At 41.3% G+C, this 27,729-nt stretch overlaps 1 protein-coding gene across 1 annotated transcript; it reads left to right on the forward strand.

Annotated features, from left to right (window-relative positions):
* On the forward strand, nucleotides 1-27,729 carry BMS1 (BMS1 ribosome biogenesis factor). Its single transcript, XM_063307700.1, has 23 exons — nucleotides 1-31; nucleotides 285-464; nucleotides 1,295-1,485; nucleotides 2,659-2,738; nucleotides 3,560-3,748; nucleotides 5,229-5,371; nucleotides 7,736-7,857; nucleotides 9,020-9,216; nucleotides 9,645-9,784; nucleotides 10,793-11,523; nucleotides 12,294-12,395; nucleotides 14,848-15,005; nucleotides 16,259-16,340; nucleotides 16,607-16,683; nucleotides 17,008-17,196; nucleotides 18,105-18,293; nucleotides 18,638-18,818; nucleotides 20,000-20,058; nucleotides 20,404-20,526; nucleotides 22,365-22,512; nucleotides 24,995-25,170; nucleotides 26,048-26,209; nucleotides 27,077-27,729. The coding sequence occupies exons 2-23, from the start codon at nucleotides 289-291 to the stop codon at nucleotides 27,302-27,304; spliced, it is 3,843 nt and encodes a 1,280-aa protein (XP_063163770.1). The 5' UTR covers nucleotides 1-31; nucleotides 285-288; the 3' UTR covers nucleotides 27,305-27,729.

The raw sequence follows: 27,729 nt of genomic DNA on the forward strand, positions 1-27,729 counted from the left end.
TTTGCCTCTTGTGGTTGCTGTGCACTGGGGGAAAGATTTATTTATTGATTGATTGATTGATTGATTGATTGATTGTCATATTTCTCCCGCCCAACTCGTACCATGATGACTCTGGGCAGTTTACAGACAATTAGGAATAAAAGAATAAAATGTCATTGAAACAAAATAATATCAATATAAATATATGTAAAAATATAAAAAATATAAAATAAGCAATGTAGAATAAATAAATATAAAATTCAAGATTGGAAATGGTGATGTTATTGTTGGTCCCATCAGGTCCCAAAGATGGAGGAGAGCAGCAAAAAACAGCATCGCAAGAAACACAGTGGGCCCAAGGCTGGCAAGAAAAAGAAGCGTCATTTGAAAGATTTAGGAATTGAGGATGAAGAGGATGCCAGGAAGAGAAACCCCAAAGCCTTTGCGGTCCAGTCCGCAGTCCGCATGGCCAGAGCGTTCCACAGGTCTTTTTACAACTAGATTTGCTCTGCAAACCATACTGCCATTACGGTGCCCTATGGTGGGGATGGCAAATTGTGTTATAGCAGAGAAGGTCTGCTTAGGTGTATCCACAGGCTAGACCTCTTCCTCAGTGTAGGACAGAGCATATGCTTGGCCATGTTTATAGCCTGCAATGCTTTACAGCACAATAATCCCATAAGAGAGATTAAACTGAGTAGATGAAGACCTTCCGTTAGAGGGGGATGCTCTCTGTCCAAGCTTGAGATGTGTCACACCGATCCCCATACCAGTGTGCAGGACCCCAAGGATGCATCCTATAATTTTGGGCAATGTGACCAGACCCCAAACCCAATAGATGGAATGGAAGTTCTGTTCTGCCCTGCTAAAGGATTTTTGTACCTCTCAGATTGTAAGTCTGAGACCTAGAGCATTATTTTTGATGTCATGTAGGCCACTCTGGGTATCCTTTGAGGTGAAAAAAGGGGCAAAAAATACTTTAAATAAAAATAAGTTGCAACTTGTAATCCTATATTTTTGATCATATGCTGCATTTTAGTCTCTGCCAAAGAAGTCCACAGATTAATGAAATCTGCTTATTGGCATTAAAACATTGTAAAATGAATCAGCCATTGTTTTCTAATTCTGACTTCCAGATCAGACTATACAGTATATTCTTTGCATGGAGGGGATGGGTAGGGGTTGCATGTGAAAATGTTTGGAAACTTATCTCGGTTATAGTAACAAACCAGGGCCTACTGTTACATCTGAATGTGGCCATTATAATCATATGATTTCATTTATAACCCAAATATAATCCTTATTCTTAAAACAGGACCCAAGATTTGAAAACAAAAAAACATCATATTCCAGTGGTTGATCGCAGTCCCTTGGAACCTCCCCCAGTGGTGGTGGTGGTGGTTGGCCCTCCGAAAGTTGGGAAAAGCACCTTGATAAAATGCCTCATAAAGAATTTCACAAGGCAGAAATTAGTTGAAATTCGAGGCCCTGTAACCATTGTATCAGGTAAAAAAATCCATCACTGTACTTTGCATTGATAACTGCCCTCAATTTAGACATTGACAATTTAGCTCTATTCTGAAAGAACAATTAGTGCTAAATAAAGGCCTGCAGATTATTTTCGGGTCAAAATCTAACCGGAAAACATCATACAGGTAGTCTTCCATTTATGACCACAATTGGGACCGGAATTTTTGTCATAAGTTGTTGCGGTTGTAAGTTGACTCACCATGTGACCGGACCTGACTTTACAACCATTTTTATGATGGCCATTAAGCGAATCACTGCACTTGTTAAGTGAATCCAGCTTCCCCAATGGGCATTTTTTGCCAGTTTTTGTGGAAACCACAAATCGGGACCACAGATTGATTGACTGATTGATTTAATTAAATTTATGTCTCTGCCCATTTCCCCCAATGGGGGACTCTGGGTGGTTTACAATAAAATGCTGCAACTGGTCGTAAATGCAAGTCGGTTGCCAAGTGCCCAAACTGCAGTCACCTGACCGTGGGGGTGGTACAATGGTTGTTCGCGCAAGTATAGGTTGCACTTTTTCTGAGGTCGTCATAACTTTGAACTGTTGTTAAATGAGCAGTCATAAGTTGAGGACTACCTGTCCAACTTCATTGGAAGGGCTCCCAAGTTAGCATAGGTGTTCCACCTTTACTGGAAGTGGGCTGACTTTGGAATAGACTATTTCCACCTGTTTCACATTTGGAAACTTTATTCCAAATGCAGAACCCTTCTGGTAAGAGATTGCACATCTCTCGTGCTAACCACAGTTCGGATCACTGAGTTCATTTCAAATCACTAAGTGTTGAACTTCCAAAGATACAGTAGGTAACTAGGCTACCCTCTGCTTCGTAGCTTATTCCAGTCTCTATAGTACCTTATCGGAGGAGGTAGAGCTGTGGTTATAATTGGTTTATGATCAGAAATCGGCTTTTTCAAGTGAGGAAGGTATTTGGTGGGTCAGATGACTTTTCATGTAATCCACACCTAATATAATTGATTTGAACCAGAAACCCATTTGCCAAGGAAGCCATCACTTGACTGGTCAAGAATAGTGTCCCCTGCATATTATCTGTCTATTTAAGCTAGATTGCAACTGAAAAATCTTAGTGTTTTTAACAAAGTCTTACAATTTTCCTTGTTCTATTTCTTGTCTTTGGTGGACAGGTAAAAAACGTCGGCTAACCATAATTGAATGTGGATGTGATATTAACGTAATGATTGATCTTGCCAAAGTTGCTGATCTGGTAAGTTTTGTTGGTATATATTGAGACGGAGATAGGTTTCCTCAGAATAAAAGCTAGATTGAAGAAGATTGACATCTTTTACATTACTATATTAACTTTCAGTTGCCCTGGAGCTGGGCTCTGATGCAGCTATATGTGATTTTAGGCATACTTACTCTCAGGAAGGTTTAGTTTCCTTGTTGTAAAATATATTGAGCATAGACTTTAGTTCGCATCCTAACTTTTTGCTCTGTGAAGAAGACACTCTTCAATTCAATATGGTTTATTGGTCTGTAAGAGCAGCATCTAACCCCAGCTGTATGTTAGGCGTTCTTCTTCTTCTTTTTCATTCCAAATTCTTCCAGCTGGAACAGTTTATTTGCCATAACCTTTCTTGGTAGCATGATTCCATTAGTAGTGGGATATATGTGCTGAAAGCTGGAACACAATGATTTGTTTTGTTTTAATAACTAGAAAAGTCCTATAAATTAAGGCCAGATTATTATTTAAGTGACTCTTCCTTTTGGGAAGGGAGATACAATGAGAACACGTTTCACGCCCCACCCCCTTCCATGAACAGATCTATTATGCTGATCCTTTTTGGTATAAGCAACATTACTCAAAGCACAGAAAAATTGTAGCAAGCAAAAGAAATTAAAGATAGAAGATAAGAAAAAAAGAAAAGGAAATCTAATTTAGTTTTACACTAATGCAGATAGGCCCATGAAAGTTGACTTTTACCATGTATCATGGCTTTGGCCAACTGAGGTCTTCATGTATGTTTTAGTAAAATAAAAACAAGTAGAGTACAGTAGTTTTTTTTTTTCCAATTTCTCTCTCAGGCTTTGATGCTTATTGATGCCAGTTTTGGATTCGAAATGGAAACATTTGAATTCCTGAACATTTGTCAGGTACATGGTTTTCCCAAAATCATGGGTGTTCTGACACACTTGGATAGCTTCAAAAATAACAAACAGCTCAAGAAGACCAAAAAGAGATTAAAGCATCGATTCTGGACTGAGGTGTATCAGGTATGATATTGCGGCAACTTTGCATAAATGACTGGGGAATGCATCAAAAACGAAAGAAAACAAAGAGGTGTTGTGACTATAATTCCATTTAAAATTACAGATTGATGTGAATAGACATTGTTCCTGTTTTAACTAGTTGTCATCTCAGTTTGATTTAATGCCATCCTGAGATTTCTTTGTATGTAGTCTAGATAGTTTTTTTTAGCAGATAGCCGCATATAGCTGATCTAAAAAAAATTAAATAGGTAGGACCTATTTAGTTTGGGTGGGAGATGAGCAGAAAACCCCAGGGCTGTAGGTTATACTGGAAGTAAAATTAAATAAATCTGGGGAGTGCTCAGTGGCAAACCATTTCTGCACTGTTGCCGAGAAAATGACACAAATGGGTTCATGATGTCTTCAGAAGTCATGCTTGACATGGAACTATACCTTAATGTTGTCTTTTGGGCCCATGGGATCCAAGAATAAAGTCAGAGTTTGATTTTATTTGAAAGCAGTATTAGGCAACTGTACTGTGGTCCTCCTCCAGCAATGTGAGTGTGTGTGTGTGTTTTAAACTGAATGCACATTTAATTACTGGAGTGATTCTCACTGCAATCGGGCCCTTTCATTGCAGTCTCTGCCCTGACAAATATGGGGGGATTGCAACTAAATAAATGTATATGGCAAGAGAACCTGAATATTTTGCTATCTGTATGATTGATGCGTGATTTCGCTTTTTGGAGGGGTCCATTTTTTCATTCCTTGTTTTTCTCTTAGCTGTAAATGGGAGGCAAGCAATAATGCAAAAAGACCAAAACTGTTCTGATTAGTAGAAGCATCGTTCAGCATGTATTTAGCTGCATGAAAGCAGAAATACACATTGTAAACAGGTAGTCCTCATTTAGTTGGGACCAGCAACTCAGTTGATAAGCGAAGTGGTCGCTGAGTGAAACTGCGACTGTGCTTATGATCTGACTTCAGCTTTTCTTTGCTGAAGTCAGACCTGAGAAGGTTGTGATGCGAGGATTGGTTGCAAAGTTACTTTTTCATCACCATCATAACTGTGAATGGTCGCTAAACGAGTCAGTAACTAAATGAGGACTACCTGTGTAGTATAAAAGGGCCTGTGAAAGTGGCATCATCTGTATCTATGTCCTTCTAATTATGTGACATTTACCTTATTTGTGACAACACTATGGTGTGTGTGTGTTTTCCAATATCAGGCAACAGTAGCTCTTAACTGTTAAAAGGAACAAGGACTGGAATTCAGCACTGGATGCTATTTCAGCTGTTTTTGTCAACTACCTGCCATTCACTCGGTTGCATTTAGTAACCAATTTTCATGCTATGCAACCAAGCTGTAGCAGGTAGTTAAACTAATCGTGCATTCAAAGAAAAAAAATACCACTTTTAATTGGAAAGCAGTTAACGATAGTGTATTGCTTAATTTACATCAAAATACATGTGCTATATGAATGTATTTAATTTTTAAATTTAGGGTGCCAAATTGTTCTACCTCTCTGGGATGGTGCATGGAGAGTATCAAAAACAGGAAATCCACAACCTGGGGCGGTTTATCTCTGTGATGAAATTCCGTCCCCTTATTTGGCAGACAACTCATCCCTATGTTTTGGTTGACAGGTAATTTATTTTATTTTGCTCAGTCGGGTGTGTGTGTGTGGGGTCAAAAAAGTCAAGATGGTGGAAACAGCCCTGCGATTGAAACCCTGCCCCTGGGCATTTACATACAACATGTAAAAAGGAGGGTGGGGCTTTGATCAAATGGTTGTGGCCCCCACCTTCAGTTTTTTGACCCCCTGCAGACCTCTCTGCGCTCAGTGCTCCCTAATGTTTGGCTTTGTTTTGACTTCTGTCACTTTAAAAAGATTTTGAGACAATACCATTTAATTATTTTAGCTTGGATTTCAAAAGTGGATCTTGCTAACACAGTAACCGGTGTGGTTCCCTGTGCCTGTCACATTGGGGAAGGTTTTGAAGGAGCTGTCCGTAAAAAAGATGTCTGTCTGTCTGTATGTGGAGTTGCTGTGCATATTAGTTGGAGGAAAACACAATCTGGTTGCTGTAACATTTAATGCAGATTAACTTCAGAAATATCAGTTTGCATACTACAGTGGAGAAAGAACCAAAAATAAATGAAAATGAGGAGTCTAAAATGGTAAATGAAGATTCTTCTAATGACAAACTTTACACAATTTCTGCCAATTGAGATAGCTGATTTTCTATTAATTCAATTAGTTGTGAAACTCTTTATATCCTGACCAGGATAGAAATCCTTCCAAGCTGCATACCAATAAAGTCAGTTTACATTGTAAAAAGTAAGTAGATAATATGTGGAGTTGGCACGGTCCGATAGAGACTGCAAAGCGGCAGGACATTCCATCATGCTCGTGACTTCTGTCTATCTCGGTGAGAGAGAGCGGCTTGGGAACAGAATCAAGCACAGCCGCTTTCAGCTCATTTAGGTTGACGGGTTTTTTTCCTCCTTCAGCCCTGCTGTATTTTTTAAAAACAAAAATATGACACACAATTCATGTTCAACCAAGGGTTTTAAAACAGGGATGTATAATTTTGGGGGCGGGGGTAGGGCTCTTGAATGGAATATTGGAGGCTATGAGAAATAATGCATTGGTGAGGAGAAAAATAATTCAGTTGATTTGAAAAGCTGAAGGTGCCTTCAGGTAGTCAATGTTTAAAAGTACAAGTACAGCCATGTTCCTGAATTTAGACTATACCTTCTTGATATCCTGCAGAAGGGATTGGCATTGCTTTTCTCTGGGAAGCTTTTTGACTTCCCAACCTAGTATACAGCCCTGGGAGTTGCAGTGGTCTCCTGAACTCCATCTGACCTTTTTGAGATGAACCAGGGTTGGCTCAGTATTGCCACTTGACTGATAAAATCTCCCTCAAGTTGAGCTGGACTCCCATCCTGGTAGTTTTCTGGGCACTAACTGGTCACTGCTGTCTTCTGGAAAGATTTTTTTGAGGGTGCTGGGATTTCTTGTCAGCTTCCATCCAAGCATGAACTAGGCTGAACTCTGCTTAGCTACAGAGTTTAGACAAGGACATTGTAAAGAGATCTGATGATCCTTGGAACTTTATCTACTTGAACGTAATGTAGTGAAGATATGCAGCATGATGGATTAATTTTTCAAAAATGATCTTTATCTTCTCTCCTGGTTCTTCGGTGTCCCCTAATGTGATAGTTGTGGTTATATAGTCTAAATTCAGGATCATGGCTGTACTTGTACTTTTAAACATTGACTACATAATTATGCCACGAAATAAATTGGCCAGAAAGAGTCCCACCCATGCATAAGTTCATAGTACCTAAACTTGCTTTAAAAATTGAACTGGGTTGTCTATTTTTATTCCACACAAATAAATCAAGAGAGCAGTGGAAGTGTAAATTAGTGACAACATATACTCAGAAATATGGGGAAAATATTTTGAAATAAGCTGCGTAAGACACACAAAGCTTATGAAAGAGATCAGCCCATTTTCGTCTTTGCTTCAGCTGGAAACCTTTGAAAGAGTACAAAGCTCTATTGCTTTCAGTTGTTATGCTTGATTTACAGAAAACAACTTGGAAGTGAAATGTTCCAGGAAATTACGTGCATTTCTAGTTTTGTTCCTTGGTAATGTAAAATGGTACGCTGTTTCCCAAAATACGTTTCAGACTTTCTGAAACGGAAACTCAAAATGCACAATGGCAATGTTTGCTAATAGCATGAAGATAGGTTCAAAAGGATTCCCATACTAGGGTCTAGTAACTTGAGAGGATTTGGGCAAATGTAGGTGAGCCTGAATAAAAGTTCACTTTCACGACAAGGATGACGATAGTCCCTAAAACAAAATATTAAAAGTTTCAGGTAGTTAGGGGAGGCTAACCATCCGGAGTGGGATCTGTAGTACCAGATAGCATATGTAAAATGTTTTCTACCTCCTTTCTGAATGTTTTAACCCTAACATTCTTATATTCTGCAGGATGGAAGATTTGACAAACCCAGAGGTTATCAGGGTTAATCCAAAGTGTGACCGGAAGGTTTCACTTTATGGTTATCTAAGAGGAGCCCATTTGAAAAACAAAAGCCAAATACACATGCCAGGTGGGATGGAATTGAAGGTTTTTGTTTGCCACTATGTTTCATTGTCAAAGGACGATGACCTACTTTTAAGAGTCTTCTAAGAGTGTCTTCCTCCCTGCCTGGGGAAAATATGGAGAGTCCTTAGAAGATCTTAGCATTGAAAAGGGGCTTGTCATGTTCCTAGCAGGGTAGATAATAGGAAGGTTTGAAAAAGATTTGGAGCAAGGACTTTGAGCATAACATGTCAGCAAAACACCTCTCTGCAGTTCATTAAAGCAGCCCAACTACTTTCAGCCTTCCACACAAGCCTGGGGAAAAAAAACTTGTTGCTTTCAGGAGTTGCATAAACCCATCTTTCTCAACCTCAGCAACTTTGAGGTGTGTGGACTTCAACTCCCAGGATTCCTCAGCTAGCACCTTAAAGTTGCTTGGAAAGCTGAATAAATTTGGGCTGCTTAATTTCGGCTGCATGAAGTGATAAAGATGCTCAGCAGAGGTCCAAAGTCCTTCTGTATCATTTTTGAAGTGGGCACAGCCCTAAAAGATAAATATTAAGGTGTTACTGTGGGCTATATGCAAGTGACTTGCCTAAAGCCATCCAAGTTCTCTTTTTTTGTTCAGACTCTTAGGCTACTTCTTCAACTGCTTTGTTAGTGGACCAGGACGTTTGTTGTACAAAATGCCTAAATTTGTTTTTTACAAATTAAGTTGTTTTATTCCCTTGAAGTCAGTGAGGGAAGCAGTTTTGTTTTATGCTTGTAGAACTTTTACCATTGTAACAGAATTACTGTGATGAGATGGGCGGCCACACAAATTATTTAAATAAACAAATTTGCTTTACATTTTTTAGATTTCCATCTAGCTCTCACAGCTAGTCATATATGAAAATGTAAAGCGAATTGCAGTGGTAACGGTTTTATAAGTGTGTGTGTGTGTAAATATATATAAACAGATTAATTAAATTGTGAGGATTCAGGAATGTTGGTAGCAGGAAGCCACCTATTAGAATCAGACTCATTTTTATCAGCAATAAACGTTTGATAGATTTCTTTGTCTTAGTGGTAAATCTAAAGCGTTGTAAGATGTTTCATCTTTGAATCTGTTTAAGATTTTGCTGGCATAATCTCTGTCCCTGTCATTTTGACACACGTGTGAGTCTCTTGGATGTCTTCTTCCCCATCAGGTGTCGGGGATTTCACTGTAAGCGATGTCAGCTTCCTGCCAGATCCTTGTGCTCTTCCTGAGCATCAAAAGAAACGATGCTTAAATGAGAAGGAGAAACTGATTTATGCCCCACTCTCAGGGGTTGGGGGCTTGGTGTACGACAAAGATGCCGTGTATATTGATCTTGGGGGAAGCCACTCCCATCGAGACCGAGAGGTATGGCTTTAAGGCACCGGGTTTAATTTTCTGTTCATTAATTGCTGTTAATTGCTTAATTTCACAATTACTTAATTGCTGTCATCCATGTCTTGTGTTGAAAAAATTAGCTCTAACCAGTCTCATGTTGTTTGAGCCAAGCTGGTGATAGCAAGGATTCTGAAATTTGGATTGGTCTCAGTAGCTTCTGCCTAATATATGCATTGTCAAGTTGTTGAATAAGGGATTTGTTTTCTTTCTTAAAAGCTTGATTGGCCTTTGGGATGGAAGATTAAATAAAGGGAGAAGGAAATTAACTTTTGTCCCACTGTCCAACCTTTTACACTCACAATAATTCAGTGATTATTGACAGGCCGCTAAAACAGTGCTGTGGCAAATAATCAGACAGAAGTTATAAAATAGTTACTGAAATGCTATTGATTTGTCAGGAGGGAGAAACGCCAAATAATGAACTAGTCCAGAGCCTCATCTCTGCACATTCCACCATTGATGCCAAGATGGCTTCTAGCAAAGTCTCTCTCTTCATGGATTCCAAACCTTTAGAGACAGAGGACATTGAAAACGAGAGGTAAGCAATAGGTTCACGGTCATGAAGGCAGTTGCTGATTAGGGAGAGGAACAGTTCAGAAAAAATTCCAAGGACGTTCTGTTTCCAGAATGGGTCTGAAAGCCATATAGCCAGAAGTGTTTCCTTACAGTGTGACTCTCTGGAGCTTTAATACTGATAACCACGTTGCATGTCCATCGTTGACGTTTGTACCTCAGACAGAATTGTAGTTAGGGATTCACTAAATATCCTTTCTGGGAACAGAGTACTTTGCATGTCCCTACTGGATATTCTGTTTGGGTAGAAAAGATCCACCAACCTGCCCCACCCATGTAGAGGTTGCTCTCATGTTGTGGGGGAGAGGGGTGGATTTATTTCAGAGCTTTGAAAATCCCAACCTTTGCCCTAAGCTACGTTTGTAGCTTTCTCAGTGCAGGAAGCATAACAGTAGCACTGACTGTAAGGAGAAAAATAAATTGAAAGCATTTTTGTGGTAGGATTGGATTATTTATCTAGGGTGAATTAAAATATTGTCAAGTGCTTTATATTGTCTTCATTCACGAAGGATTCATGAAGCCTTTCAGGTGGTTCTCCCTTAACGACCACAATTGGGACCAGAATTTTGGTTGCTAAGTGAAGTGGTCATTAAGTGAATCTGACATGATTTTATACCTTTTTGTGGTGGTCATTAAGTGAATCACTGCAGTTGTTAAGTGAATCATGGGGTCATTAAGCAAATCATGCGGTTCCCCATTGATTTTGCTTGCCAAAAGCCAGCCAGAAAGGTAGAAAATGACGATTGCGTGAACATGGGACACTGCGATGGTCATAAATGTGAACCGGTTGCCAAGCGCCCAAATCGTGATCACGTGACCATGTGGATGCTGCGACGGTTGTAAGTGAGAGGATTGGTTGCATGTCATTTTTTCAGCACTGTTATAAGTCCAAACCATCACTAAATTTATGGTTGATAAGCGAGAACTACCTGTACTTGATGCTAATAGATTTTTAATTTTTATCTTTCATAAGCATTCTTGCAATGCCTAAAGAAGAAAAGAAAACAGACCCGCTAACTGGGAGGATGCGTCGGAAGGCAGTGTTTGAAAATGAAGGCACAAGTGATGATGAGGAGGAGGAGGAGGAAATGTCTGTCGATGAGGACATGGGGCAAAGTGACAATAATGAGGAAGGAGAAAATGACAGTTTTCTACAGCAGAACCTGGTTTTGAGATCTTCCAAGCAGAGTAAAAAAGAAATGGAGCCTGTGGTACTGACAGAATTGCCAGTGTTTGCTGACAGTGACGATGAGCTTGAGAAGAGTTCAGGGGAGGAAGAAGAAAATGACCTTGAAGAGGCTGATGAAAGTGGACAGGAAAGTGAAGAGGAAGAGGAGACAACCGGTTCTGAACCTACTGCCAGAAATACAGCTCGATTTAGTAGACCTGTGTACTGTGAAACAGACGAAATGAGAAATGAGAGAAAGCCAGCTAAAAATGCGGCCTGCCCTGCAGATGCTAGAAACGGGGCTGCTGAGGGGGCATCAGGATCAGATTTAGATGGACCTTCATCCTTGGAAGAGGAAGGCAGATCAGCGGATGATACTGACCTCGAAGGGTCCGATGAGGAGGAGACCCATCTGCAAAGTGCCGGAATTAAGATACAAGACTCAGCATTTATGAAAAACGGAGATGATGTTGAAGATCTACTGAAAGAGGAAGAGGGATACAAAGAGGCATTTGATTTTTCTTCAGCGACAGTTGGTACGTACACGCAAATCTCTTGAAACGTCTGTTGTTATGTTTTATTGCAGTTACTCATTTCCTTTTGATGGTGTTATCCAGGCATCTTACAGTTTAGACCACCAGCCCATTGGTTCAAACATTTATAAAAAACGTTCTTCAGTTGCACTACTGTTGGTGGCTATTTTATATTATCCTATAGCTACCTCGCAGTTTCTGTCAAGAAAAGTAAGGTTGAGTTCCTGTGCGCAGTTAACTTCATTATTAGCCCGTAGTTGAGATTGGCCCCATCGCTCCTGGCCTTTTGGCAGAGTCTGAAGACCCGGTTCTGTGGCCTCGCTTGGGGTGGAGAGGGGAATAGAGTTACATGGGGATTGTTGTTATAGACCACTCCTCCCACACTTGGACTGTTTGAGATGTTTCATCGCTTGGATTTTTATTCTTTATTTTTATTTTTATTTCTATTTATAGTATTTTTACTGTATTTTATTATTCTGATGGTTTTAATCATTTGTTGTAAACCGCCCAGAGGCCTCCGATGGGAGGAGATGGGCGGGGATAAATTAGATAAATAAAATAAATAAATAAACACGGTGGGACTTCTGAGTAGATACACATATTTGCTCTGCAGCTCAGATTAAGAAAACATTCTCAAATAGACATTCAACAATGAAGTTATTATGACCGGGTGACATATTTATGTAAGTAGCATTAAAGGAAATGGGAAAATTGTTGACTGTTTAATCTGATTCAGATAATGGAACAATCCTTTTTTTTCCTCCCCCTTTCAGGGGCTTTGAAATGGAAGGAAGGCCTCACCCAGAAGGCAGCTGAAGCCTTTTTGAGGCAGCAACAGTCTGCTCCGAATCTCCGCAAACTTGTTTATGGACCAGGTAAAAGTATATTGCACTGTCTGTATTAGAGACTGCAGCAGAGATTAATGGATGGGCTATGAGAGGGAGGGAGGGAGGGAGGGAAGGAAGGAAGGGGAAAGGAAGGACAGACCTTAGGCAAATGTCAGAGCTAAAGGTTCAATAAGATTGTCATCAGTCAGTCATCAGTACAATGAAAGTAGGCAAGGAAAAAACTCAACATTTTTCCTGCATGTAAAAGCTTTTTTGTTTGGATTCTTAATTGCAATTAAGAACCAGGAGAATGGCTCTTGAGTTCATTGTGTTGGTGTAGGCACCTGCATTCTAGGTTGAAATGGGGTGGGTGGGAAGAGGATAAATCTGCAATTGGCGATAGAGCACTTTGAGACTTTTGGTAGTTAGTTATTGTCAACCTTTATGTGCCACCCACTTAGGGGGTGACTTTTGGGAGTTTACTGGATTTAAAATGGTACGCCCTGGCCCTTAACTACCTACCACAGCAGTGCAAACAAAACCAAAATTTGCAACAGCAAAATAATATACACAGGAGACAATTAAATGGGGCATACCTTCAAAGGTCCTAGAAACAATTGTGAATTAGATTTTAAAAGCTTTTAAAATGTCTGGTATTGAAAGATCCATAATACGTTGAATTACCAGGAAGAAGAAGAATTATCCAGCACCATCAGGAGTAGACCCATTGCAGTGCATGCAGTTCTAGTGTAACTTGTTTTGACAGCTACCTTGAAACGATCTTAGAGAATCAGCAAGCTTCCATTCCTCCGTCTGTCTTTTGGTATAGGTCGTCTTGTAGAGTCTGCTTCACAATGCATTCTACAGACTGATTTGAATGCATCAAGAAATTCTGTTCATTCAGATTCATTCAGGAATAATTGGTGCTCTCCCACTCACTCCAGTACCTTATCCATACTGGAGATGCTTGTAGCTGGCTTGCAGTTACTCACTTCTTCACTGCCTGGGGCTGATTACCACTTCCTCTCTCAAGGAAGTCTTGGACTTAGCTGGACAATCCCTTTCCCAAGTTTCTTAGAAAACATATTCCCTCTCCATGAATCCCTCCCCCCTTGAGATGCCAAAATGAGATGCCATCATTTTGGAGCTGTTCCTATCTCTAGCCATACAGAAGTAGCCTCTCTTCCAGCAATCTAGACCTTCTGGATGGATGCTGCCTACCATCTAGGGTCCTTCTGATGGAAACTGCAGCTGTGAGGACAGGAGTTAAGTGGAATTAAATGTCTTCTCTGTCTTGCACTGATGTGGCTCCCATTCTTGCTTGGTTAGGGAATGGGAAACTAGAAAGATTGCCTTGGGATTCTGGGAGAAACATCTTGCCCATTCAGAATTGCAAATCTGTAAGGATTTTGTTGCTCTAATAATAATGAACCCGTCTCCCCTGGTTGCTGTGTTGAAATGAAGGGAACATGGAGCAGATTTTAGTGTTTGGAGTTCTTTAATTCTAGGCAGATACCTTTTGCATTTGGTTCTGGTTTGTGGATTTCTGGATTCTAGTTAAAAACAAACAAACCCACACACAATAAATCACCACAGCTGTTTTCATGCTTGTCCTCAATGCCCTGTTTACTTGTTTCCCAGCATTTAGCTAAGGAAAGTATTCCCAACATTTAGGTAAGCGAAAAGCCAGACCCTTAGAACTAAACTCAAATTCAGTAATCTGTCAGTGTTCTGATATACCAGTCATGGTGATTGTTGATTCTTGCAACGAAGAATAAACGATGACAAATGTGAAAGCTTGGCAAACTATGATTGCATGAGATAGAAGATCTTGTTCATTTTAGGGAAACGAATAAACATAATAAACCAAGAGATCCAAGGTGATAATCTCCTGCGTGGATTATGATGCAAGAAGAATTTTGAGGTTATGCTTAGAAAAGAAAAAGGTTGCATAAGTTCAGATACAACTTGTATCATCAGGCCTTTTTGGAGCTAAGAGCAGGATCTCTTTGGAGGCAGGGTCTTCCTGCTGACCTCATGGCCAAGGCTGTGTGGTTTCCTTGGCATTGCCAAGCTGCGGCTTGCCAGGCCCTTCTTCCAGATGCTTTTTCAACTTCCCAGTGTAGCTTACAGACTTGAGATATCCTGGTGGTCTTCTCACCAAGTACTTGCCAGCTCTAGTCTTGCATAGCTCTTCATAATCAGCTAAGATTATTTAGATAATGCGGTCCGAAAGTTCATACGTTCTTCTCTACTGTTGCCTCCCCCTCAAGACCTCTGACCAATGAGAGAGTTTTCTTTGATTTGCCATGATGTTCATGTTAATGCTGTAGTTCAAATCACAGACCAAGGGAGGGGGGATACAAGCTGCAGAGCACTGTTTGTACAGGGCTAAGCCCCTTTGCATGCTTTTATACATAACTGCAGATGCATCATCTCTGGAACCTTCAGTGTCATGCATAAAAACTGTAGCTAAAATGCTGCATTGGTTCTTACTCAGTGGCTGAGGATGATGAGGAAGAAGAAGAAGAAAGAGATGAGGAACTTGGAGGGTTGTTTCGCGTCAGCCGTCCTGACAAAGAATCAAAACGAAAGATTGATGCTCTCGATTGCTCCAAATTTCCTGTGGAAGCCCCGCAAGACTGGGACTTGGATGAGGTGTGGCTTCTTGAGATTTGCTGCATGCTGTGTTCTTAAAACTGGAGGTTGTGGGGCTAATATGTCATGGCTTGTGAATCTCACAACATCTGCAAAGCATAGAGGAATCATTATAATAAGCATCTCCTGATGTGTACGCACTGGGAATGAGAGCCCTTGAATAAAATAGGATTTTTTAAAAGTTTAAATGAGATTTTAAAACATTTCTTAATAGGTTTGAAAAAAAGAAGACAGCTCAGACGTGACTAATAATTGTGTTCTACTTGCTGGCATACTATTGAGAGATAAATTTGCAGATTTGGTAACTCGCCTGTCTCTAACAATGCAAAGATTTAAAATAACCCATCAAGTAAAGAAACAAGATTATAATTCAGTTTAGAAGATGGTGGCACATGTGGCAAAAATATTCTCCCAACAACCATAATAATCGTAACGAACACAGTTCAGCTCCCAGTAACTTCATAAGTAGTTACTTACTTGATATCAGAATTATCATTCCCTTTCTGATCTGAGAAAAAAAAAACCAGCCTAAATAATTACTTTATATGGTATGCAGCTTCTAAAATAATCCACCTCTGGGAAAATGAATTCAGATGTAACAACTGGGAGGCACTTTTGCTTGAAATGATGTTGATCCCATCTTCTTGATTGCAGAATAAATTGTGGTTTGGACTGTTAGATTGACTCTTCCTGACTAACAATGCAGAGCATGATTTTAGCCAATCCCACTTTGCTGAGAATGCTGTTCAAGCTTCATCTTCCATGCTGAGAAAAAAAAAGTGGGAGAAGGAGGGGGCCAGGTAGAAATGGGTTACTTTCCAAAGTCGAGCTGTGGGATAACTGTGGGTTAGAAAGGGTAGAACTGGGCCCGGGTCATAATAGAGAAATGTGAAGGGAGTGGGTGGAGGCAGAAAGGAAGATGATTGCCAGAAGAAGAAAGGGAGAAAGGACCATTGTCCATAAATGTGTTTGGACAGGCAGTGAGGGAGTCAACGAAGGAAAAAAAATAAGCCCTGCCTGAAACAGTTTTGTAGCCTGGCTACAAATGATGATTCAGCGCTTGCCCATTTTATTTTAGCTTCCTTCCAAAGTAAAGGTGCAGACTGGTTATATTTGTCGAACGGCTGGCGATTGAAAGTATTTAAGCACGTTTAGTGAGCTTCCTTCCAGTCATGATGACTAATCTGGAAAAACGATTGTGGGTTGCCGTGAATCTGTCTTTGTACCGTAAAACAGACATGCTTATTCTGCAGGTAATGGATGGCATCCGAGACTGCTTTGTGACTGGAAACTGGGAAGCCGACAAAGATGCAGGAAAACTATTGAAGGAAGATGGTAAATCAGAGGGTGTTTCACTAGTTATCCTCTTAGAGGGTCCCTGGAGAAAATGCTGATTCTTAATATTCTCCCTCAGCCTTGCTATCAGTAGGGTGGGCATTAGTGAAGATCTGAGGGAGGGCTGGATGGGTGCATAGTTAGGAGTTAATAATTTTGAATAATGCCTGCACGGCCCAGAGTATTGGCCTTAAGATGGGCAGATGCCTAACAAAAAGATGGAGCTTGGAAAGATGAATGACGGTTCTGATTTCTGCTTTTTTTAGAAGAAATATATGGTGATTTTGAAGACCTCGAGACAGGAACTGTGTATAAAGGCAGATCAACTGCGCAAGAAGATGAGGTTTGAGACTGTGTGATTACCGATGTCTGATTTAACTGGTGATAATTAAGTCTCTTTTCTCAAGGAAAGCTCAAGGTCTGAAGTGTGTAAAAGATTCAGATTTAAATACTGAACTCAAAGTCACCGGAGCTGAGTCCACCAGAAAACCCTGCATGATGTGATGAAGGTTTTCACCCTGTGCATCATTTGATCATGCTCAGAGGTGTAGAAAAGTGTAGTAGAAACGTGACTGCTGTCAAGGACACTTTTTTATCTTGTGTGCTGCAGGTTTCAGGTTTCATTAAGGCTTGAATGACTCAAATGTTTTTTTCCCCTTCCCATTAGGCAGCAAGCGAAGAAGAAGAAGAAGAAGAGGATAATGAGGGAAAAAACAACAAAGTGGCTGAGGAGGAAGAGGAACAGAGGAAGCGCATTGCTAAGAAACGTAAACTGAAAGAGATGTTTGATGCTGAATATGATGGAAATGCCACCTATTTTGATGATCTGAAAGAGGAGCTGCAGAAGCAGGCCCAGGTATAAACATTTGCTTGATTGAGTGGATCTGTAGCAGAGTTTATTGTTCAGTTCTTGCAGAGTTAACCTTGGAAAAGGAATGCAAATCCATTAGCAAAACCTGAATTAAGTCCAGGAAGACAAGAGAGCGTGAGAAAAGAACTGTTGCCCTATTTTGACTATCTTTGGTATAAGGAGGAGGAAGTGGGAAACGCTGCCAGGTTTATTATAGTAAAAAGTGTTGTTATATGAGAGCCAGTTTGGTGTAGTAGTTAAGGCACCAGGCTGGAAGCTGGGAGATTCTGAGTTCTAGTCCCACCTTGGGCTGACCTTGGGCTGGTCACACACTCTCGGTTGTGGGAAGAAGCCAAGGGCAAACCACTTCTGAGAAGACTATAGGGACTAGACCAGGCAGTCACCAGAAGTCAACACTGACTTGAAGGCATGCATAAGCAAACAAACAAACAGTGTTATTCTAACATATCAATTAAGTAGAGTTCCAGTACTGTGGAATCTGTTTCTTGACCTGGTCTACCTCAAAGGGCTGACACTGCCTTGTCCATAATTCCTCAGTGAAAAGTGCAAGGAAGTGCTGTGGCCGTATTCCACATGGCCCTTCTCCAGGTTGCATAAGATAAAGCAAATGTGATTGACATAACGTGTGTAACTTGTACTGATTTAATGTTGTCCGGACTGTCATGAAACCTTAGATCATAAGGTAACCAAGACACAGGCAAACACACAGTGTAAACAAGGTGAACTATAAACCAGATGTAGCGTATGGTGGAAGTGCAGTTTCTAGGCTTGCAACTGAGCTATTCAGCAGAATTGGCTCCATATGAACCAAAGGTTAGCTGTGGAATTGTCTTAACGGACCTCGGGGTTGAAAGAGATTAAGCTTTGCGTACCATCTAATTTTTGTCTTGAAGCTCAACAGGCTTGAGTTTGAAGATCAAGACGATGAAACCAGAATTCAGTATGAGGGATTTCGACCGGGGATGTATATCCGAATAGAACTCGAGAATGTCCCGTGTGAACTGGTGCTGCATTTTGATCCACATTATCCAATTGTCCTGGGTGGCCTGGGAAACACTGAAGGAAATGTGGGCTACGTGCAGGTATCATTATGTTCTTGCATGCTTTTTAACCATGATAGAGGTTCTCATATGTTCCTGGATGTAGCTCTCTCTGTGGGTGTGTATTTCTTTCTCACATACGTGTATTTTTGTTTCCTCCTGACCTCCTCTGCAAGAAGGAAACTGGTTACTGTTACGTTATTGCCAAGAGTTGTGTCTGTTTCCTGGGGACTTCCTTTGACAGTTCAGCCACACATTAATTTGAATCAGGTCCAGCTGTGTCTTCCATACTTTAATATGCAATTGAAAACTTTGTCCTCAACAAAAGTGAGGTAGGGATTGTTGAGATGGCTTTTGAGGTGAAACTGTTCCTTGGTTTTCTTCAGATGCGGTTGAAGAAGCATCGCTGGTACCAGAAGATCCTCAAAACTCGTGATCCTCTGATTCTATCTCTAGGCTGGAGGCGGTTCCAGACGATTCCTATGTATTACATAGAAGACCACAATGGTCGTCACAGGCTGCTTAAGTATACACCACAACACATGCACTGCGGAGTAACGTTCTGGGGTAAGAGCTGACATCACAACTTTCAGGCTTTGGAGGAGACTGTAGGAATCACTTGCCGAGCTGCTTTATTATAGTAGCAGCAATAATAATTTATTATTACGGTTAGTTTGAAAAAAGACTTTGTCAAACATAGTGATGCTTTCAATGTTGGTAGGGCTAGACAGTTCTAACGTTTGCTTCTTCCCTGAAAAAGACACAAGATGGCCCATCCTTAAGCATCACCCTAGTGATGTAAGACATAAGAACGGTGGTTTAGACAGTTTGCTAATAGATATTTAGATGGGAATAACAAGCAGATGGCACACCAAAATGGGATATCACTAGCATTGAAGATGTATCTTTCAGAGTGAGTATTGACTGACAAATGAAATATCTGTAGCACAGATTAACAAGGTACGTGAAAGGCGAACGATCATAGCCATTCCACAAAAAGACAGGAAAAAAATGATCTTGGAGAAAAATGATGCTTTGACTTGCTACGCTGTTAAGAGTTTGTAAATCTTGATTATATGTTCATTCCTTGGATCAGGTGGTTGATAAATTGGAGCGTTTATCTTCTTCCTTCATACTTGGCTAGGTGAGCTTAAAAGGCTAAGCAAGGTCAGACCTGATTAGGACTTGGAGAGGAGGCCCTCAGAACTTTCAGGGCTCTAGCCTAGACTGAAAGATCAAAAATCATTCTGGAAAGGGGTGGTAGCAAACATCTTCTAGACCAGCCTTTCTCAACTTTTTGACCCTGGAGGAACCCTTGAAATATTCTCCAGGCCTTGGGGAACCCCTGCTCATTCAGGCTCAAAGATAGGCTGGAAGTTATGAAATTATCATCTTCGTTTCCTGTGTTGGCCTGTATATGTGCATTAACAGTGTTCTTGAACTCAAAATAAAGAATGAAACCTACCTTTTTCATATGCAGTTGCCGGAATTTGAAATAATTCTTAAAATAAATGGTGATCTCTCACGGAACCCTAGGGTTCAACAGAACCCAGGTTGAGAAGCCATGTTTCGACTGTTGCCAAGAAAACTACAAGGACAGTTTACCAGGATTTGAGCTCATTAAATGAGAAGAGGTTTCATTTAATTCTGTAGGTGTTCTTAATGTGCCAGTTTATATTTATCATATCTTAAGGGAAGACACACTGTTAAGTTATTCACTGATGATTTCATTCAACGTTACTTTATAGGCCCCATCACTCCTCAAGGGACAGGATGTTTGGCAGTCCAATCTGTGAGTGGTACAATGGTAAGTACATTACCGTGGGCAGTTTCCAACCACCCTCGAACGATAGCTTTATTTGCGAAGTATGCTGTTGAAGATGAACCCGAGTAGGATGGCGGTAGATCCACTTGGCAGTTGAAGTTCTAATAAACGGCTCTATTCAGAGCGGGAGAATTGGGACTGTTTCGCTAAACTCTGGCCCAAACTGACTTCTTATGCCTTGAAAGCTATTTTTTCTCTCAAAGTTTCTTTGGACCACACAGGGTAGATAAACTAAATCAGAAGCTATGGACTTTGCCCTGAACCAGTTACTTTTCCCATAAAAAGAACTTCATACATTGTAAACAGATATTCGTTGTTTTATTTTAGGCTGATTTTCGGATAGCTGCTACTGGAGTCGTGCTTGACTTGGATAAATCTATAAGAATTGTGAAGAAATTGAAGTTGATTGGTTTCCCTTTCAAAATTTTCAAGAATACAGCTTTTATTAAGGTATGAGTTTGAACAATATTTTGCAATCTGGTGTCATGAGTCTTAAAATCTGTGTGAGATTGGCTGTTTTAGAAGAATGTTTCTGGTAGGTCCATGCAAACACCTACCGTCTGCCAACAAAATGGTCAGAATATTTCTGTCGGGTTCCATTTCTTTGAATCGCAGTTTTCCACAATGTTCTGTTCCCAGAATGGTAGATCCTGCACTCCCCCCGCCCCCAAGGAAGTCAGTCTGATTCTTAGCTGCAGAGAATTTTCTGTCTCTAAACTTGGATTGCATATTCCAGCCATAACCCAATAAAAGACACTATTTGAAATGTGTTTTTATAGTTTAACTCTTCAACAATACAGGTAGTCCTTGCTTAACGACCACTCGTTCAGCTACTGTTTGAAGTTATGAGGATGCTTATGACTGGTCCTCATGGTTGTGGCCACTGCAGTGTCCCCACAGTCACATGGTCATGATTTGGGGGCTTCGCGACCAGCTCGCAGCTACGACAGCCACAGCGTCCTGAGGTCACGTGATCACCATTTGCAACCTTCACTGATGGCTTCTGACAAGCAAAGTCAGTGGGAAGCCAGCAGGAGGTCACAGATGGCAATCACCTGACATTGCACTTAATGACCACAACCAGAACTGCCGCAGCCGCTGTCGTAAGTTGGCGCAGTCATGTGACGTCCTTTACAACCTCGTTGCTTAGCAATCCATTGCTTAGTGAAACTGACTCTAAACAGAGTTGCCGGTCCCAGTTACGTTGTTAAGCAAGGACTACCTGTAAAGGCAACTAATTTAAAATAGGTCTGGACTGCATTTTGGGTTTTAAGGGGAAGAGGTGGCTTCAGCGTACAGGGGGCTGTTAGGACGGTGCAACCTGGTCGTAAAGCGTAATGTCATGTGACGGTGCTGAATTACGACAGCAGTTACGGCAGTTCTGGTTGTGGTCATCCCGAGAAAAGAGGCTTTAAAGGAGTTTCAGACAGTGCTACTTAAGCACCCCATGTGCTCCAAGTCACTGCACTGTCCTAACAGATACACTATTCTAATTTCCCATGAAATATTGATATTCAGCCAAACTAACAATTGGAGAATGCTCCTAGAAACAAATTTGGACCCAGAGAACAACCAAATTACTGCGCAGTGTAATTGCTTAATCATCGTCCCTGTTCTTGGTTGACAGAAAGCAGTCCCTGTTCCCGTCTCCCTTTCTGCCTTCAGCCTTCAGCTCTGATTGCCTTTTCTTGGAACTTCCGTCTTCTCACCCATCCGGTTAAGGAGAAATAAATTAACCTCTTAAAGTGCATACCCCAGGACGGAACATTTCTGCATTTAGCAGCACTTTGGATACAGAAATGGGCTGTTTTGCCGTAAATCTGTCATGGATAATGTTGAATTCACGGAGGCCCATTTGTCACTGCCAGGGTCTGTTGGAGGTTGGCCAGCGGTGCCCCTGGTTTCCTGGATGAGCTGTGAGTGCTGCTCCCACTGGAGCGGGCACCAGAAACTTGTTCAGATTTATTTATTTAAATTTATTACGGCTGCCCGCTCCAGAAGACTCTGGGGATGAGTTCAATTTCAGTTTCTCTTGGTGTGGTGCTTAATGCAACAAAGTTAGAAAAGACTGAAATAGATTTCGGATATGCTTTGGGAAAGCTGTGGTTTATTAGGGGCATGCCTGCCTTCATTTATGGCAGAGGTGGCTCTCTCGACCTCTGCTGATTAAAAAAAAGCATGCTTCTTACAAGTAACAGAAGGAGGTGAAATACAAGAAGTGTTAATCCCAGTGCACAATAAAGAGAAGTGGTCTCTTCAGCGCAGTGTCTTTGTTCCACACCATGCAGGGGATGTTCAACTCTGTGCTGGAAGTGGCCAGGTTTGAAGGTGCGGCCATTCGTACGGTGAGTGGCATCCGGGGGCAGATTAAGAAGGCCCTTAGGACCCCCGAGGGGGCCTTCCGAGCAACCTTTGAAGACAAGTTGCTGATGAGTGGTAAGTTGTGTTTTCCAGTTGCCTATCTTGAACTGACTTGACAGGGTGGCCTTTTGTCGAGGACTATTTGGGGAAGCCCACTTCAAGGTCAGGAAGATGAAATCTGGGGTTGGAACATTATGTGACCCCTCTGGAGATTCTTCCAATACCTTTTCCTTTGGGGAATTGCTTTTAGCCTGGGAAGGTGCAGAGTTGGTGGCTCGGATTATGCACCCACAATTGATGTGAGAATGCAAACCTGTGAAGCCGTGTTTTGGCTCATCCAGTTTCGTGTGGAGATCTTCAGAGAGGGAGCTGGATTAGTCTTCTGCGGTAGAGTGATTGACCATCGGATTTTTGGCATCTTAAGAACAAACCATTTTATTTTTATCATTCGTTTTCATGAGCTTTTCTGAACCTGAAAAGTTTTGTCTATTTTCACCATTCCACTTTTTATTTCCCCCCATTCTTCCTCCCCCCATTCTAACTGAATATATTTAGAAATACATCTCAAAATAATTGTATGAGAGTGTGGGGAGGGTGGGGAGGAATGAAAGGAATCTGGAGACAGAGGATGAGTCTGTTGGCAGCTTATCTCATGAACAGCAGCTTAGCCTGGGTGGAGAGAAGCCCAGGAAGAAGCATTTCAAATCATTAAAAGAAACTACCTTAATTAACTTGCTAAAATGAGGTGGGGAAATTCCTCTTAAAGCTTCCAGAGTCCTGCATTTATTCCAGACTAGCATTAATGAAGTCTGTGTAGGACTTGCCTCCTTGATCTTGTCTTGGTGGGGTGGGGTTGACCGTAATTTTCTTCTTTTACCTAATGAAGTGGGCCTGATCCACAAAAGCGGAGGATATAATTGATTACTTTTAAAAGTGCCACACGTCTCTTTAAAAAGAAAATTGTAGAGTTGGCTTTGTAGTATGCAGCTGACCGTGACTGATCTCAGAGTAGGGATGACCTTGTTGGTTAGGAGACCACCATGAGATCACATAGCTGTAATCAAATTAAGGAAATTGAGACAACCTGCTGAAAAAAGCAGCGGTAACCACTTCCATACTTTTGCTAAGAAAACCACATAAAGTCACCAGAAGTTGAACTCAATTCAAAGAGATTTACCACTTCTCTGGCTGCGACTGCCCTCTTGTGGAAACTGATGGTTGCTGCATTGAGGAATAGAGCCTGCTTTTTATTTCAAGTTCCCTTATGTACAGAACTGTGTTGCACCTGCTGTGGCTGTTTTGTATGATAACTGAGACTTATTCTGTACAGTATCTGCAGAATAATGGGTAGAATGAAATGTACCTCTGGAATGCAAGCCATGCTAAAAAAACCTATTCAAGTAGAACATTAACTTATGAAAGGTAAAAGGTGGAAGGTCCCCTGTGCAAGCACTGAGTCATGTCTGGCCCTTTGGGGGGATGCTGCTTTCACAATGTTTTCTTGGCAGACTGTAGCAGGGTGGTTTGCCGTTGCCTTCCCCAGTCATCACCTTCCTCAGCAAGCCGGGTGTTCATTTTACCGACCTCGGAAGGATGGAAGGCTGAGTTGACCTGAGCCAGCTACCCGAGAATCTGGCTTCAGCTGGGAACAAATTCGGGTCATGGGGAGTGTTTCAGCTGCAATACTGCTGCCTACCACTCTGCGCCACACGAGGCTCTTCAGAACATTAACTTAGAGAGATGTTATTATTAAGAAGAACAGTGATCCTTCTTCCTGGTGTGCTGTTTAAAAAGAGAACGTGACCGAGAATTAGCAAAAAAGAGCATTCAAAATGTCAGTCCTTGCCCCTTAGACACACAGTCTTTCAGGGCCTTAACTCTTCATTCACCTTACTGGAAGAAAAAGTTTTAAGAGTGCCAGTATTCTCCAGCCCTTTGTCTTACTGGCTGTGTACTTCAAGATATATACAGGTAGTCCTTGTTTAGTGACCACAATTGGGACCGGAAACCTGGTCATTAAGCACAGTGGTTGCTAAGGGAAACGTGATTTTACAATCTTACTTCAGCTTTCCTTTGCTTTACAGACCTATGAAGGTCATAAATGCAAGGACTGGTCATAAAGCTGCTTTTTCATCACCATAAGTGCAAATGGTCACTAAATAAGGCAGTTGCTAACTGTGGATTATCTGTGGTTTGAGGCTTATCCAGAGATGGGTCACTTTCCAGTCTTCCCTTCTTAGATTATTCTGTTTAAAATGTTTTGATGCTTTCTTTTGGGAGTAGAAGCCTATCAGGGGTTTCATCAACAGGAAGCAAAGAACCAGTGCTCACTGCAAACATTTGTAACTAAATCAGCAACGTTGAGGCATTATATAGCTCAGTACAGTTTTAAACCAAATTTAAAAACCAGTGCAACTAATTTCTAAGAAGAAACAAAGCCCAGGTAAAAAGATGGTATCAACTGATCATAGCTGTAAAATCCAGTGATCTCCAAACTGTGGGCAATTAAGAGGAGAACCATTAGAAAATATTTCCCAACCATTTTCTCCCTCTTCAGATATTGTATTCATCCGAACGTGGTATCCTGTGTCTGCCCCTGCCTTCTACAATCCAGTAACCTCTTTACTGAAGCCTCTGGGTGAAAAGACTTCCTGGATAGGAATGAAGACAACGGGGCAGCTAAGACACGAGAAGGGCATCAGACTGAAGCAAAACAAGGATTCTCTCTATAAGGTAGGATCGTCTGTGTGATGTGTTTGTGTTTGTGTGGGAGATTTTACTCACTTTGTTTCTGATGCAGTGATTTAGATACTGCCCCGCTTCCAAGGCTCAGGGAAGTTCCTCCCAGGTGGGTAGGGAGACTGGGCGGTCTAATTTAGTTGTGCACAACCTTTTACTATAGAGATTTGGGAGGGTTTTCTCCCCCCTTTTTATTGAGGGAAATAAAGATACACATACATGCATACACACACACACACACAGACACACACACATTGAGAAGGGGGCTGGATGGCATAATAATACAAAGCAAGTGGCGTTAAAGGAAGGGACAGAATTTTCCCAGGCTTTTCCTGTTGTTGTTACAGGGGCTGTTAGAAACTAGTTTAAAAGTTTTAAACCTATTCAGAAACTTAAATAACAGTTATTTCGCTTCCTGACTTTCTGGGAGTTTGCTGCTGAATCTTTTGGTTGGCGTGATTTGAGTTGGGTGAGACCGCAGAAATTATTTTGGAGATTGCATGTAGACTGCAGGTTGCCCATTGGTGGATTAAATGAAGAAATTGGTATTTGTATGGTTTTGCAGTGATTTGTTATAATGCAAAATGAAGTGGGTCCACCAAAACTCATGTACAACAAAGAAGTAGGGGACTGAAAAACGCTTCGTTCTAAATTGTCTTGTGTGTGAAATTTTCAAATGCAAAATATTCCACTTCCACCATTCCTGGAAGCTTTTGAAGCTTGAAACAAACAGGCTGGTTGGTTTTTGTTTCTGTTTTGCTCGGAGTAGGACATTCCACCAAATACTGTACTCAGAATGGTTCGGAATGAAATGTTCTGTGCGCTCCTGAAAAAGATGATGATCATTCTTTTTTCTTTTCCCCCTTTTTAGCCGATAGTGCGGGAGAAAAAACACTTCAATAAGCTTCATATTCCAAAAGCTCTTCAGAAAGCCTTGCCATTTAAGAACAAGCCCAAGTTCCAAGAAAGAAAAAAGAAAGTCACAAAGGATAAGTGGAGACCGGCTGTTATCAGGGAACCGCATGAAAGAAAGGTAAGACCTTTATGGGCTTCATAGCGGCTCTCCGCCTCCCATAATTTTCGCCCAGAGTAGCTGTAAGCGTCACAGTATATAATTTGGGTTTCTCTTAAACATGAAAGATGCCTTCCCAGCAAAATGGTAAGACGGAGTGGCTGTGGGTTGACGGCTCCTCGGTTTCCGGGAAATTTATTTATTTATTTATTGTCCACATCATCTTTATCTCTGGATGGGGTGGCACTGCCCCAGACAGACCCAGTGCATAACTTGGGGGTTCTCCTGGACGCAAGACTCCTGCTCGAGGAGCAGGTGGCAGTTGTGGCCAGAAGGGCCTTTGCTCAACTTCGGGTCGTGCGCCAGTTACGCCTGTTCCTGGACCGAGAGGCCCTCCGAATGGTCACTCATGCCCTGGTCATCTCCCGTATAGACTACTGCGATGCACTCTACATGGGGCTACCCTTGAAGAGTATCCGGAAGCTTCAGCTGGTCCAGAATGCAGCCGTGTGGGCTAGTTTTGGTTCCCCTACATATGACACCTTTACTGCGTGAGCTGCACTGGGTTCCAGTTTGCTTCCAAGTCCAATTCAAGGTGTTGGTTATCACCTTTAAAGTCCTACATGGCATGGGGCCAGGTTACCTGTGGGACCGTCTCATCCCCATCACATCGACTGTTTAAAAATAAGAAACCATCCAATAAAGATTGGGAGTTTATATAAGTACATAACGAATGCATTCTTCCAGTCATACTTAGTGGAAGTGGAACAAGGATACTCAATCAAAATGAATCTGTTTAGGATCAAATCCACATCCAAATGAAGTCCATGGCAAATCTTCAGTTGGTTTTATTTACTTACTGACTTACGTATTCCTTCTTGTGTTAAGGTTGCAGCACTTCTCTCTGCTTTGGGCACAGTACACAACTATAAGTTGCGGAAAGCCAAGGTGACACATCGCCAGCAGATTAAAGAGCATCTGAAGGAGAAACAGAAAGAGGAAGAAGCGAAGCTGAAGAGGCAAAAGGAAGCAAGGAAGAAACTCTTTCGTATTATTGGGCAAAGGGAGAAGAAGAGGCAAAAGTCAAGCCTGACGGGACCTGCTAAGAACGAGTAAGAAAGAGCAGTAGTCTTCCAAACAGGTGCATTCAAACGCCAAACCAGTTGTGGTTTGAAGGATGACATTCTGGAAAACTGGTGGGCCATTGCCATTGCTGCTAGATGGCCTTAGTCTGGAGGAGGAACAGCGCCTCCAGGGATGCCTGGAACGTTCTGTTACCAGCCCAGAGTTTTGCACGTATCTGCCATTGCCTTTCTAACACCTGTCAGTAGGAATTGAGACACTTTATTCTCGTGTGAACAAGATCTAAAAATACTCCAGTTTGGTTCTGGACTTGAATGACTGTGCCTTGGAAAGGCAAGTGATCATATCTGAAAATAGACATCCAATGTAAATTGTCTTTTGTAATGTTTATCTAGCATTACATTGAAATAAACATAAATATATTTTACATTTTAGTTTTGAATGTGACTAATTTATGA

The sequence above is a fragment of the Candoia aspera genome, chromosome 6, assembly GCF_035149785.1.
Source record: "Candoia aspera isolate rCanAsp1 chromosome 6, rCanAsp1.hap2, whole genome shotgun sequence".
Lineage (NCBI taxonomy): Eukaryota > Metazoa > Chordata > Lepidosauria > Squamata > Boidae > Candoia > Candoia aspera.

What these genes read in the sequence shown, in the direction of transcription:
- BMS1 (XM_063307700.1), top strand. Translation starts at nt 289, where the DNA reads ATGGAGGAGAGCAGCAAAAAACAGCATCGCAAGAAACACAGTGGGCCC. An exon ending in TCTGGACTGAGGTGTATCAG is followed by an intron (nt 3,749 to 5,228) that starts GTATGATATTGC and finishes TTTTAAATTTAG; the next exon opens with GGTGCCAAATTGTTCTACCT. An exon ending in AGACAAGTTGCTGATGAGTG is followed by an intron (nt 22,513 to 24,994) that starts GTAAGTTGTGTT and finishes CTCCCTCTTCAG; the next exon opens with ATATTGTATTCATCCGAACG.